The sequence below is a fragment of the Protopterus annectens genome, chromosome 16.part0 (genome assembly GCF_019279795.1).
Source record: "Protopterus annectens isolate FY-2018-M chromosome 16.part0, PAN1.0, whole genome shotgun sequence".
In the NCBI taxonomy this organism is placed as follows: domain Eukaryota; kingdom Metazoa; phylum Chordata; order Ceratodontiformes; family Protopteridae; genus Protopterus; species Protopterus annectens.
In genome coordinates, this window is record NC_056750.1 from 559,617,919 (window position 1) to 559,631,135 (window position 13,217).

Here is a 13,217-nt window from a genome sequence, read left to right on the forward strand (position 1 = left end):
AGAGGAGAAAATATACTAGATCTCATTGTCACAAACATGGGGACAAAATGCTCCACACCGAAGTATATCCCTCATTGGTGAGATCTGATCATAAACTAATCTCACTGGAAATCCACATCCCGCCCCACCCCAAGCAAAAAGACCATAGTGAAGAACTTCTCTAAAGCAAACTTCACACTACTCAAGACTGGTGTGGTATCCTTCAAGGCCCCTGAGCCAGAGGAAACCACAACCCAAGCTGCGGAAGCCCTTACAAATGCCTTCTATGAACACCTCCAGGACTGCATGGATCAGGTAATCCCAAATAAAACCAAGACTCTTTCCACAAAGGGCAAACGTCCAGTCTGGTGGACCCCAGCCATTAACAAACTTTACAATAAGAGGAGAAAGCTATTACATGATAGAACAAAATCCATAAAAGGGAAGTCACCCCTGATCATTATTAGTAAAAAAATACGAGCACTCATAAAATCAACTAAGGCCAATTTTGAGAGAAAAATTGCCATGGATTCAAAGGACAATCATAAGGCCTTTTTCAGCTATGTTAGGAACCTGGGTGGAAACTCCCAGATATGCTCAGAATTAGTCCAAAATGATACAAAAATCACTGAACCCACAGACATTGCCAACATACTGGCAGACAGGTTCAGTGCAAACTTCACCCCCCTCCCCCCCCTAAAGGAGAGATAACTATCCCAGCCGAGTGTAGCCTCCCGGACATCTCAAATGCGCAGGTGAAAGCTGCTCTCTCTAAAGCTAAAAACACAGCATCAATGGGACCGGATGGTGTCCCCGGCTGTGTGCTACACGAGCTAAATGAGGAATTAAACCCACACATAAGGCAGCTGTTTAATCTCAGCCTTACCACAGGATACGTGCCCAAGGAGTGGCGTACAGCAACTGTGGTCCCACTCCACAAAGGCGGTGCCTCTACGGACCCTGGTAATTACCGCCCATAAGCTTAACAAGTCTAGTCTGCAAAGCTATAGAGAGGATCATAATGGAGCTCATAAACAAAGATATAGGGGACTTGCAGACATTGGACCCGACCCAGTTTGGCTTTGTCAAGGGAAGATCATGCCTTTTGAACTTGGTTGACTTCTTGAAACAGTCACCAAGGCCATTGATGAGGAAAGGCAGTCCATACAGCCTACCTTGACCTTGCAAGGCTTTCGACACAATACCCCACTCGGGTATTGTAGAAAAACTTACCAGCTTAAATGTAAACCCATATGTCACAAGATGGGTTGCAAACTGGCTTAAGGACAGAACCCACAGGGTTAGAGTTGCTGGCGCTGTGTCAGACTCCAAGCCGGTCACAAGTGGTGTCCCACAGGGCTCGGTCCTTGGCCCCTATTGTTTGGCATCTACTTCTCAGAAGTACAGGCCAACATGGGAGGACTTTGGCTGACAAAGTTTGCAGACGACTGCAAACTGGGCGCCATAGTGGAAAGTGCATCGGACACGGATATCCTTCAGAAGGGACTCACGGAAACAGATAGATGGTGCCAGAGCCATGGCCTGAAGTTAAACGCCAAAAATGTATAGTCATACCCTTCGGGAAAAACAAGGTAACCCCAAGCTACCATATAGGTGGCAATCCACTAAGCACAGAAGAGGTTATCAGGGACCTGGGGACCCAGGTTGACAGTGGCCTTTCCTTTGACACTCACATTGCTAAAGTGGTTAGAAAGACCTTCTACATTGCCCACCTGATCATGAAGGGATTCACATCCAGATCTAGTGAGGTCATTGTTCCCTGTACTCTTCACTTATCAGACCAATGATAGAGTACAATGCCCCATTCGGGATGTATCTCACCCGACATCTGCAGCAATTGGAGAGACCCAAAAGTTCCTCACCAAAAGGATAAAGGGACTCCAAAATCTGTCATATGCTGCCAGATTGAAGAAACTCCAGCTCTATTCAGTCGCATACCGTCTGCTCAGAGGTGACATGTGCCTGACATACAAGGCCATGTCCAACCCGGAATTAATGGACATGCTCCACCTCAAAAAATCCAAATCCACCAAAACCACTAGAGCAAGTGACTTAAACCTTAGCACGGATATAAATAGGACGTGCTGGAGGGATAGATTTATCACTCAGAGACTCCCTATGCTGTGGAATAAAATCCCGGTCCATGTGAGGCAGAGCACCTCGCTGACTCTGTTCAAGAGAAATCTAGACCTGTGGATGGGAGATCGTAGGTTTACCCCAGGAATCATCTCTGTGTCACTGCTGGACAGAGGCACAACAAACTAATGGGCACAGTATTTTTTCATATAAGGGGTGGCGTAAGCCACAATAATTTGGGCTAGGCTTATAAATGCCTTAGGGCAGATAGCCTAGTATAAACCTATGAACCTATGAACCTAAGACATTTGTGCAAATATATATTTGTTTTATGTTAATATATTTATTCCTGTATATGCAATATATATATATATATATATATCTATGCATGCAGACACACACACACAAATATATGTACATATACATACACACACATATCTCTCTCTCTCTCTATGTATGTATATATATATATATATATATATATATATATGTGTGTGTGTGTATAGAGAGAGAGAGAGAGAGTTGGGTCTACTTCAGTAGACCAAAATGCCATATTACTGAAACTGAAAAGACAGAGGTAAAAAGACTGAAGTTTCATATGACTGAAACTTCACATTACCGACATTCATAACTGAACATTTAGAATGCTGACTGTCAGAGGTGAGCGGAACAGGAAATCCACCCAATTCAACACTACAGTGTAATCCTGGAGTTTTATGTTAATATATTTATTCCTGTATATGCAATATATATATATATATATATATATATATATATATATATATATCTATGCATGCAGACACGCACACACAAATATATGTACATATACATACACACACATATCTCTCTCTCTATCTTTGTATGTATATATATATATATATATATATATATATATATATATATATATGTGTGTGTGTGTGTGTATAGAGGGAGAGAGAGAGAGTTGGGTCTACTTCAGTAGACCAAAATGCCATATTACTGAAACTGAAAAGACAGAGGTAAAAAGACTGAAGTTTCATATGACTGAAACTTCACATTACCGACATTCAGAACACTGAACATTTAGAATGCTGACTGTCAGAGGTGAGCGGAACAGGAAATCCACCCAATTCAACACTACAGTCTAATCCTGGAGTTGGTATATTTAATTTGCAGGGGTCGGGGGCACAGACTTCCAAGGGGTGATGCAGGGCGGCATTGTCCCCCTGCATAAATGCTTTGTTTGGATATTAGTTGTTCTCTTTAATTGTAACATTTGCTACTGAATATTCATGTTGGTACTTTAGTTACCATTATGAATTTTCAGTGGGTATTGTTTGGGTTTGTATTAGTGGGTGGGTGGGTTAATTTATGTGCTGTAATTTCCAGTGTTTTTATTTATTTCCATGTGCCATAGTTTTTTGGTAGATTATTAACATTATGGTAAGTTTCTGGGATTAATGTTTTGTTATTGTTGTATGTATTTGGTAGGTGTCAGTTTCAATGTGTTTTGTAAGCAGTACGCATTTTGAAAGATTCTGCATACTTTTTTTTGGGAGGTATTTTACACTGTATTTTATACAGTTGTCTGGTATTTTCAGTTATGTGATCATTTGCGGTGTCAGATTTTTGAAATTACGAGCTTTTGGTTTAATTTTTTTTTTAAGTGTCGGTAATACGGCATTTCAGTCTACTGAAGTAGACTCTACACCTGTCCAATCAAAACCACCCACAGTTCTTCAGTTTTAATCCAGCGCCTACCTCACTTATAAGGAAGTTGCTCCTTAATCAAAAAACTACTTTTGCAGTTGTAGACCAACTACCATCAGACTACCTAAAAATAGCTGCAGAAATTGTAGCCTTCTGTGTCCATACTAAAGGCCCATAACAGAAAGATGTACCCCATCACTGTGGAAAAAGTCCTACCTCATACCACTGCACAAAGGCAGCACATATATAGAGTTAATAACTACAGACCAGTAGCAATTCTCTCCCCCTTCTCCAAAATATTAAATGCATCCATATGCAGCTGATGCGATACCTAACCTCAAGAAACACAACATGGCTTTAGCCCTCAGCACAGCACCACAACTGCTCTACTCTATTTTACCAGTATAATAAACCAACATAGAAACAATGATCTCCTTGTGTCCACTTTGTTCCTAGACTTGTCAAAGGCATTTAATACTGTCTCGCACCAGCAACTGCTTGTTCGGCTCTCATCAGTAGGACCTTCGCAATAATCCTTGTTGTGATTCCTTAGTTACCTATCTGGAAGGCAATAAGCCATTAAATGGCAAGAAACCTACTCATCCTATTAAACAAGGCACTACAGGTGTCCGTCAGAGCTCTTTCCTGGGTCCACTACTGTTTAATATATTTATTAATGACCTCCAAGCCTCCACTCACCATGCTAGTTTAGTTATATATACAAATGACTCAACATTAACATGTGCAGCCTCAACAATAAATAACCTCCAAGACATTACCCAAAAATCTTTCTCCTCTGTAGAAACCTGGCTCAGAGAATCAAACCTCCTACTCAACCCCAAGAAAACTAAATTAACGCTTTTCACCTCAAAAATTGACAAAATCAAAAGCAATCTTTTACCATAAAGTCCACAAATAATATTGTCACTGAAACTGTAACTTACAATAAACTTTTAGGCATTATAATAGATGACAGTCTCAAGTATGACCACCTGATACTGCACACCATTAAATCTACACTCCAGGCACTTTATAGGATCAATGGATTCCTTACTGATACTGCAAGAAAAACTCTAGCCACCACCTTCTTAATGCCAACTCTCTTGTACTCTGCTGCTATCCTAACAAACATAAACAATACTCAAAGAAAGAAACTTGAATCCTGCTACAATAAAATAGATACATTTGCCACCAGTTTCCCTCATAGGACCCACCATTGCTAATAAAATAGCTAAATTTGCCACCAGTCTCCCTCATAGGACCCACCGTTGCCTTAGCTTAAAGCATTTAAACTGGCTTGAACTGCACAACTGGCTAACATATTCACAACTGACTACAGCACACAAATTCATTTATTATCCAGAAAAATGCCCTGCACTACAAAACTCATTACTACCCTACTGTCCAGGAAGGGATATCCGTTCTAGTAACAAATTGTTATTACTTACAAATAAGTCAAATAATGTTGCAGGAGACTTCCTCTACTCCTAATGCATTGCTTAGCTATGGAGTAGTATCCCCATGCAAATAAAACACTGACAAACTCAGTAGTTTTAAACCACTGCTTAAACAACATGTTAACCAATCCTGGTCCTGTACATGCTCATCACCGAGTTAAAAATTTTCCCCTGTACAGTACTATCCAAATACTCTCCTTGAACATAATATCCTCAATGTCTTACTGAAATGACAAAATAATTTATATACACAACTGCTGCCTGTACAATCCACTAAGTTGCACATGTGCTTTCTCTTTAGTAAGTTCTACCTCGGTAAAATCTTAGAATGTGTATAGTACCTAATGTTTGTGTATAAATGTAAATAGAAATATAACTACTGTGTGTATCAATGTAAATAGAAATGTAACAACTTTTTGTGTATAAATCTAAATAGAAATGTAACTACACTGTGTTTGATTGGAACTTAGTATAATGCAATGTAAGCAAATGGAGGTCTTCTCACTGTGCCTCCACTGAAAATGAGTATGACTCAGTTGGACTTTCCCATTAAATAAAGACAAATAAATTGTTGTTGAGGAAAACCACACACAGTAAAGTATTTGTGGCTGTTTTTATTATTTATTACTTCACAGTCACTAGTGCATTTAGCTCTTCAAGCCCTAAGGATTCATAGCTCCTTTAATGTGTATTTCATTTATAGCTGTATTCTTTCCCTCACCTGAGAAAATCCTCTTGTGATTTTGATAATTCGTAACTATCTTTGTAATCTGATGGTAAAAAATTTCTGAAAAGAAATCTGTAACCACCAAATCCCTAAGACAAAACTTGAAAAGCACAAAAACATTTCCTTCTAATAAGATTGTTACCTCTCTATTTCTTTCAGTTCAGCAGGCCCTTTTTGCAGTTTGTGTAATGTGTGTAGGAAACAACTATGTACAATTCATTGCAAACCGGCCAGTGACTGTTTTATTGATGATTCTCAAACATCAGTATTTCTCAGTACTTCCATTCTAAGTAAATTAGTGTATCTGATATGAGAAACACAGGAGAATTTATCTCATCAAGTGTGTTCTAACATTGCATCATGGGCAAGAAGTAGCTTTTCGGGAAAACAAAATCATGTCAGCATGTCTGTTCCTATAAGACATTTAGGGTTAGAAAAAAAAAATTAAAAATGATTAATAAGTAATTATTGTGATGCGGGCAGGTTTGAATTGCTTAGAACTTTATGAAAACATTTTAAGTATATGAGTTTTCAGTATTGTCCATAGTGGTCTTTTAAGAATGATTGTGTTATCCACATACTGCCCCTTACCTTGTGAAATCCTTCCTGATGCATTCACAAACTGTTTCTCTTTAGTCTTTATATGGTGTGGGTATTAGTCTAGGATCCCAGTCCCCAAAAATAAATGCATAAGTAACTAACTAAATAAATCAATCAAAAAGTGGCCCATTCACAGACTTTGAGTATACTAACTGGTCTTTGATATTTATGTTGACTGTATAAACACTAAATCACAAAAATGACACATATGTACATGCTCCAGCTGGTTTGTGTTTATATATATATATATATATATATATATATATATAGGACATTCAAATCTGCTTTATTTCAGTATTTTGCAAAGTATCTTAAAATTAACCATTCTGAAGTATTTGAAACCTTGATATAATCTGAAAGAACTTTATTATAATATTGGATGAGAAGCAGTGGACTTATTTCTCTTGTTTTTCTTATTGTAGCACAACCTACAATCCGGGGATCAAACCAAACAACAGAGCTGAGTGTGCTATTGAATGAACATGCAAAGCTGCATTGTGATGTTCAGGGAGCTCCAGTGCCTAGAATCAGCTGGTTAAAGGACAGTCTCCCCCTTGCGTCAAACTTTAAAACAACTTATTTGGAAAAGGGGCAGATTCTGCAGATTAGCAAGTCTCAGATATCCGATGCTGGTATTTACACATGCCGTGCATCTAACAGCATTGGAACAGCAGAGAAAAAGTTTAAGCTGAATGTTTATGGTAAGTTAAATGTTATGATGTGTGATTTATGGAAGAATTAACTTTTCAGTACAGGTTATGGAGCAGATATTAATCCACAGAGCACACACACTGTTTTTTTTTTTTTTTTTTTGTTAACTAATTGTATGATCTTGCATTCTCTTTCTAAATCATAGTGCTATAAAAAGACATCATTTTTGAAAGGGTATTTTTTTCCAAAAAAAAAAATATAGATTTACACAAATTTTCATGCCAGTAATGAATTACAAATATTTAACTAAACACATGCAACTACGCTGAACACGTTACAAAATTATTCACAGTTAAACTGGGGCCTGTACAAGCCTAGCCATAACAATTCGAAGAATAGGATCTGCGAACAAACTGGAACCACAACAAAAGCAGTCACGAAATGAGACCCTTCGCCACCAGGAAATCAGTCCAAGCACGTTTATTGCAAAACCTTATTAACAAAGCTTGTAGCCAACAACATAAAACATTTCCTGGTGGTGAAGGGTCTCATTTCGTGACTGCTTTTGGTGTGGTTCTAGCCATAACAATTCCCTGAATATTTCTTACCACAGTATTTACTTCCCTGGACCCCTGTCTAGCAGGGCGACTGACGTGATCCCCAGGGTGAATTTCCTATCTCCCATCCAATTGTCAAGGTTCCTTTTGAAGAGGGCCAAGGAGGTGCTCTGCTTGTCATGTATGGGCAGTCTATTCTAGAGTATGGGGAGTCTCTGGGTCAAGAACCTATCCCTCCAGCATGTTTTGTTTATTGTGATGACAAGGTTTAGATCCCTGGAGCATGTGGCTCTGAAGGATTGGAATATCTTTAAGTGGAGCATGTCCAACAGCTCAGGGTTTGACATGGCCTTGTATGTTAAACAGAGATTGCCTCTGAGTAGATGATATGCCACAAAGTATAGCTGGAGTTGTTTTAGACAGTTAGCAGAAGGCATCTGCTTTAGGCCTGTGATTCTTTTAGTGAGGTATTTCTGTGGCCTTTCCAGTTGTTGCAGATGTCTTGAGAGGTACATACCAAACAGGGCATTGTATTCTATAATGGGTCTAATAAGGGATGAGTACAGTGGGACAATGACCTCCTTTTTTCTGGATGAAAAGCTCTTAGTGATGAGGTGTGCCACATAGAAGGATTTCCTGACTGTTGTGGCAATGTGGTTATAGAAGGTGAGACCACTGTCGACCTGTGTCCCTAAGTCTCTCATCACATTTTCAGTGTTTAGTGTACTGCCACCTATGTGGTAATTCATTGGTACATCTTTTTTCCCCAAAGGAGATAACTATACATCTCTTGACATTATGGTTGAGCCCATGGCTCTGGCACCAAGCATATGCCTTCTGTAAGGCCCTTTTGTAGAATATCCACATCATTTGTGGATTCAGTAATGGCTCCCAGTTTGCAGTCATCTGCGAACTTTGTTAGCCAGAGTCCCTTAGTGTTGGCCTGTACTTCAGAGAAGTAGATGCCAAACAAGAGTGGTCCCAGGACTGAACCCTGAGGTACACCACTTGTCTGGAGCTGGATTTGGAGTCGGCTACTTTTACAGTCTGGGCTGGCAACCCATCGAGTGACATAGGGATTTATGCCCAGCTTAGTAAGTTTATCTATGATTCCAGAGTGGGGGATGGTGTTCAAGGCCTTGATGAGTTCCAGATAGGCTGTGTGGACCGTCGTACCCTCGTCCACAGCCCTGGAGACTGATTCAAAGAAGTCAGTCAGGTTCAGGAGACAAGATTGGTCCTTCATGAACCCAAACTGGGTGGGGTCCAGTGCTTGAAGGTTGCCAATGTCTTTGTTTATAAGTTCCATGATAATGTGTTCCATGCCCTTGCAGATCAGGCTCATCAGACTGATGGGACGGTAGTTCCCAGGATCCAAGGTTGATCCCCCCCTTGTGGAGTGGGATAACTGTAGCTGTGCGCCACTCAGTGGGTACAAAGCCTGAAGTGAGGCTATGATTAAACATGACACTTAGGTGCTGTGCCAGTTCATTTTGTAGTTCATGTGGTACACAGCCCAGGATGTCATCTGGTCCCATGGATGCTGTATTCTTAGCTTAGGAGAGTGTGGTTTCTACCTGTGTGGCTGTAATAACTGGAATTTGGCAATCTGATGGTATTGAGATGGGCCCTTTAGGGGGTGAGAGGGTAAATTTGGCACTAAATTGATCTGCCAGGATATTGGCAATATCCTTGGGATCAGTATATTTAATGCCATTCTGTTGTAGCTCAAAACAGATCTGAGCATTGACATTGAGATTATTGACATAACTATAGAATACCTTGTGGTTGTCTTTGGAATCTTTGGCAATTTTATTTTCGTAACTAGCTTTGGAGGATTTTATGATGGATCTCAGCTTCTTATTGAGGCTGGTAAGGGAGTTTTTTGCATCCTGGGATTTTCCTCTTTTCTGCAACAGTTTCTTCCTTCTGTTGTTTAGTTTGTTTATGGCAGGAGACCACCAGATTGGCTTTCTTTTTTTGGAGGAGAAGCGTATCTTTAGTCCTTTTTTAACTAAGGACGATTCCCACTCTACTATTTAATAACTTCAGTGCATTTTGTATTTAATAGTGTCATTCTTATATAAAGGTTAAGAGTTAAGTTTCTTGACTTCAACCAACATATGGTAGCGTAATACATTGTTAAAGCAGCTAGAATTTAGAACTGTTGATCTGTCCTTTGAGAGTATTGCCCTCAAGTACATCCAGAATGCCTGACCACTGTTCATTTTTCTGAAAGGTAACCTCAAACTATTGCATTTTGTAGCTGGTTGGAAATAGTCTAGCTTGGAAACAGCAACCTGACTTGTTCAGAAGATAACACTGAATTCTGTAACAACACATTTTATACATTTCCATTGCCTTGTGTTTTAATTTCTCAAGCTGTTAACAGTTCAGATAACATATTAAGTTATCATTCAGTTAAAATATACTTCTTTATGTCTAGAGGGACAAGCTGTGTAACGATAATATTGTTCTTGATTTGGTCCAAGCTGTTGTTTTCAAAAATCCACTGCTTGACACTCTTAGGGGTTAACAGCTTCCAAGGTTTCAGTATGGGGAAAGGGAGTGGGCATGGTGTGGCAGTTGTGGACATGAGTGTTTAAGTGTTATAGTATGATATATTTTTGTATTTTTGTGTTCTGATGTCTGCTGGGTTACAGGGAAGTTATCAATAAGCTTGTCAATACCAGGCCTTGTATTTCCCTGGAGACACATCACCTTTGGAGCAAGTGCAGGACAAATAGATTAGTATAAAACAAAATGTCAGAGTAAGCAAATGGAAGTCAAAGTCACACCAGTGCTGGTTCCTTTTCTTCAGGAACCTCAAGTATTGTAATAGCTTTTCTAATTGCTTTGAAGGTATGCATCAGTTGCTCTTCAGTTACTAGTTTTCAATCTCTGATAATATTGCTTCATTGTCTAGAAAGAAGAAGAAACCCAGCCACTGGGAATGCACCAGCCAGTGCATTTCTTTGTGCCGGTCCCAAGCCCGTATAAATGGGGAGGGTTGCATCAGGAAGGGCATCCGGTGTAAAACTTATGCCAAATGACTTATGCGGACATTTCATATTTCCATACCAGATCAGTCGAGGCCCGGGTTAACAACGATCGGCACCAGTACTGTTAGCCAATAGGGTGCTGGCAGAAATTGGGCTACTGTTGGCCGAAGGAGAAGAGGAGGGGGAAAGGCATACCCAAAGGCAGGAAGAGAGGAGGAAGGTTAGGAGTGTAATAGGGAGGGTAGGAACTTTTAATGTTGGCAGTATGACTGGTATAGGCAGAGAGCTAGCTGATATGATCGGGAGAAGGAAGGTTAATATATTGTGCGTGCAAGAGACCAGATGGAAGGGAAGTAAAGCCAGATGTATAGGAGGTGGGTTCAAATTGTTCTATCATGGTGTGGATGGCAGGAGAAATGGGGTAGGGGTTATCCTAAAGGCACAGTATGCCAAGAGTGTTTTGGAGGTGAAGAGAGTGTCTGATAGAGTGATGTTTATGAAGCTTGAAATAGATGGTGTAATGATGAATGTTGTTAGTGCATATATTCCACAAGTTGGGTGTGCGATGGATGAGAAAGAAAAATTTTGGAGTGAGTTGGATGAAGTGGTGGTGAGTCTACCCAAGGGTGAGAGACTAGTCACTGGAGCGGACTTTAATAGGCATGTTGAAGTGAACAGAGGGGATGAGGAAGTGATGGGTAGGTATGGTGTTAAGGAGAGGAATGCAGAAGGTCAGATGATTGTGGATTTTGCGAAAAGGATGGACATGGCTGTGGTGAGTACGTATTTTAAGAAGTGGGAGGAGCATAGGGTGACATACAAGATTGGAGGCAGATGCACAGGTGGATTATAGCCTATGTAGTAGGAGGGCCAGTCTGAAGGAGATTGGAGACTGTAAAGTGGCAACAGGGGAAAGTGTAGTTAAGCAGCAGAGAATGGTGGTCTGTAGGATGGTGATCAAGAAGAGGAGGAGGAGTGTGAAAGCAGTGCCAAGGATTAAATGGTGGAAGTTAAAAAAGGATGATTGTGAGGTGGAGTTTTGGGAAGAGTTAAGACAGGTGCTGGGAGGCAGTGAAGAGTTACCAAATAGCTGGGTAACTACAACAGAGCTAGTAAGGGAGACTGCTAGAAAGGTGCTTGATGTGACATCTGAGCAGAGGAAGGAGGACAAGGAGACCTGGTGGTGGAATGAGGAAGTACAGGAGAGTATACAGAGGAAGAGGCTGATGAAGAAGAAGTGGGATTGTCAAAGAGATGAAGAAAGTAGACATGAGCATAAGGAGATGAGGCGCATGGCAAAGAGAGAGGTGGCGAAGGCTAAGGATAAGGCATATGAAGAGTTGTATGAGAGATTGGACACTAAAGAGGGAGAAAAGGACCTGTACCGATTGGCTAGAAAGAGGGACAGAGCTGGGAAAGATTTGCAGCAGATAAGGGTGATAATGGATAGTGAGGGAAACATACTCATAAGTGAGGAGAGTGTGTTGAGTAGATGGAAAGAGTACTTTGAGGGGCTGATGAATGAAGAGAATGAGAGAGAGAAGGCTGGATGATGTGGGGATAGTGAATCAGGAAGTGAAACAGATTAGCAAGGAGGCAGTAAGGACAGCTATGAAGAGGATGAAGAATGGAAAGGCTATAGGCCCAGATGACATACCAGTGGAAGCATGGAGGTGCTTAGGAGAAATGGTAGTGGAATTTTTAACGAGATTGTTTAATGAAATTTTGGAAAGTTAGAGGATGCCTGAGGAGCGGAGAAAAGGTGTTTTTGGTACCTATCTTTAAGAATAAGGGTGATGTGCAGAGCTGCAGTAACTACAGAGGGATAAAATTGATCAGTCACAGCTTGAAGTTATGGGAAAGAGTAGTGGAAGCTAGGTTACGAAGGGAGGTGATGATTAGTGATCAGCAGTATGGTTTCATGCCAGGAAAGAGCACTACAGATTTATAGATTTATAGATTAGTACTAGGCTAACTGCCCTTGTGAGCCATTTTAAGCCTAGCCAAATATCCCTTGTGAGACTCAAACCCTGCATCTTGTGTTTGTAAGACAAACACCTTAACCATTAGGCCACCCTCCCAACCCCCTTAAATATCTTTTGCAAGACTCAAACCCAGGACCCTGCAGACCATAGACAAAGTGATTTACCACTAAGCTTTGCCAGATACTTGCAATGTTTGCTCTGAGAGTATTGTTGGAGAAATACAGAGAAGGTCAGAAGGAGTTGCATTGCGTCTTTGTGGACTTGGAGAAAGCATATGACAGGGAGCCTAGAGAGGAGTTTGTGGTATTGTATGAGGAAGTCGGAAGTGGCAGAGAAGTATGTAAGAGTAGTACAGGATATGTACGAGGGTAGTGTGACATTGGTGAGGACTGCGGTGGAACGGATGTGTTTAAGGTGGAGGTGGGGTTACATCAAGGATCAGCTCTGAGCCCTTTCTTATTTGCAGTGGTGAT

At 40.6% G+C, this 13,217-nt stretch overlaps 1 protein-coding gene across 2 annotated transcripts in view; it reads left to right on the forward strand.

The window, feature by feature from the left end:
• HMCN2 (hemicentin 2) overlaps positions 1–13,217 on the forward strand; it is a 2,554,053-nt gene that overhangs the window by 1,037,723 nt on the left and 1,503,113 nt on the right. For both annotated transcript variants that reach the window (XM_044058392.1, XM_044058391.1), the window contains exon 31: positions 6,972–7,250. In XM_044058392.1, the coding sequence (XP_043914327.1) occupies positions 6,972–7,250 (279 nt within the window). The remainder of the gene's footprint in view (positions 1–6,971; positions 7,251–13,217) is intronic.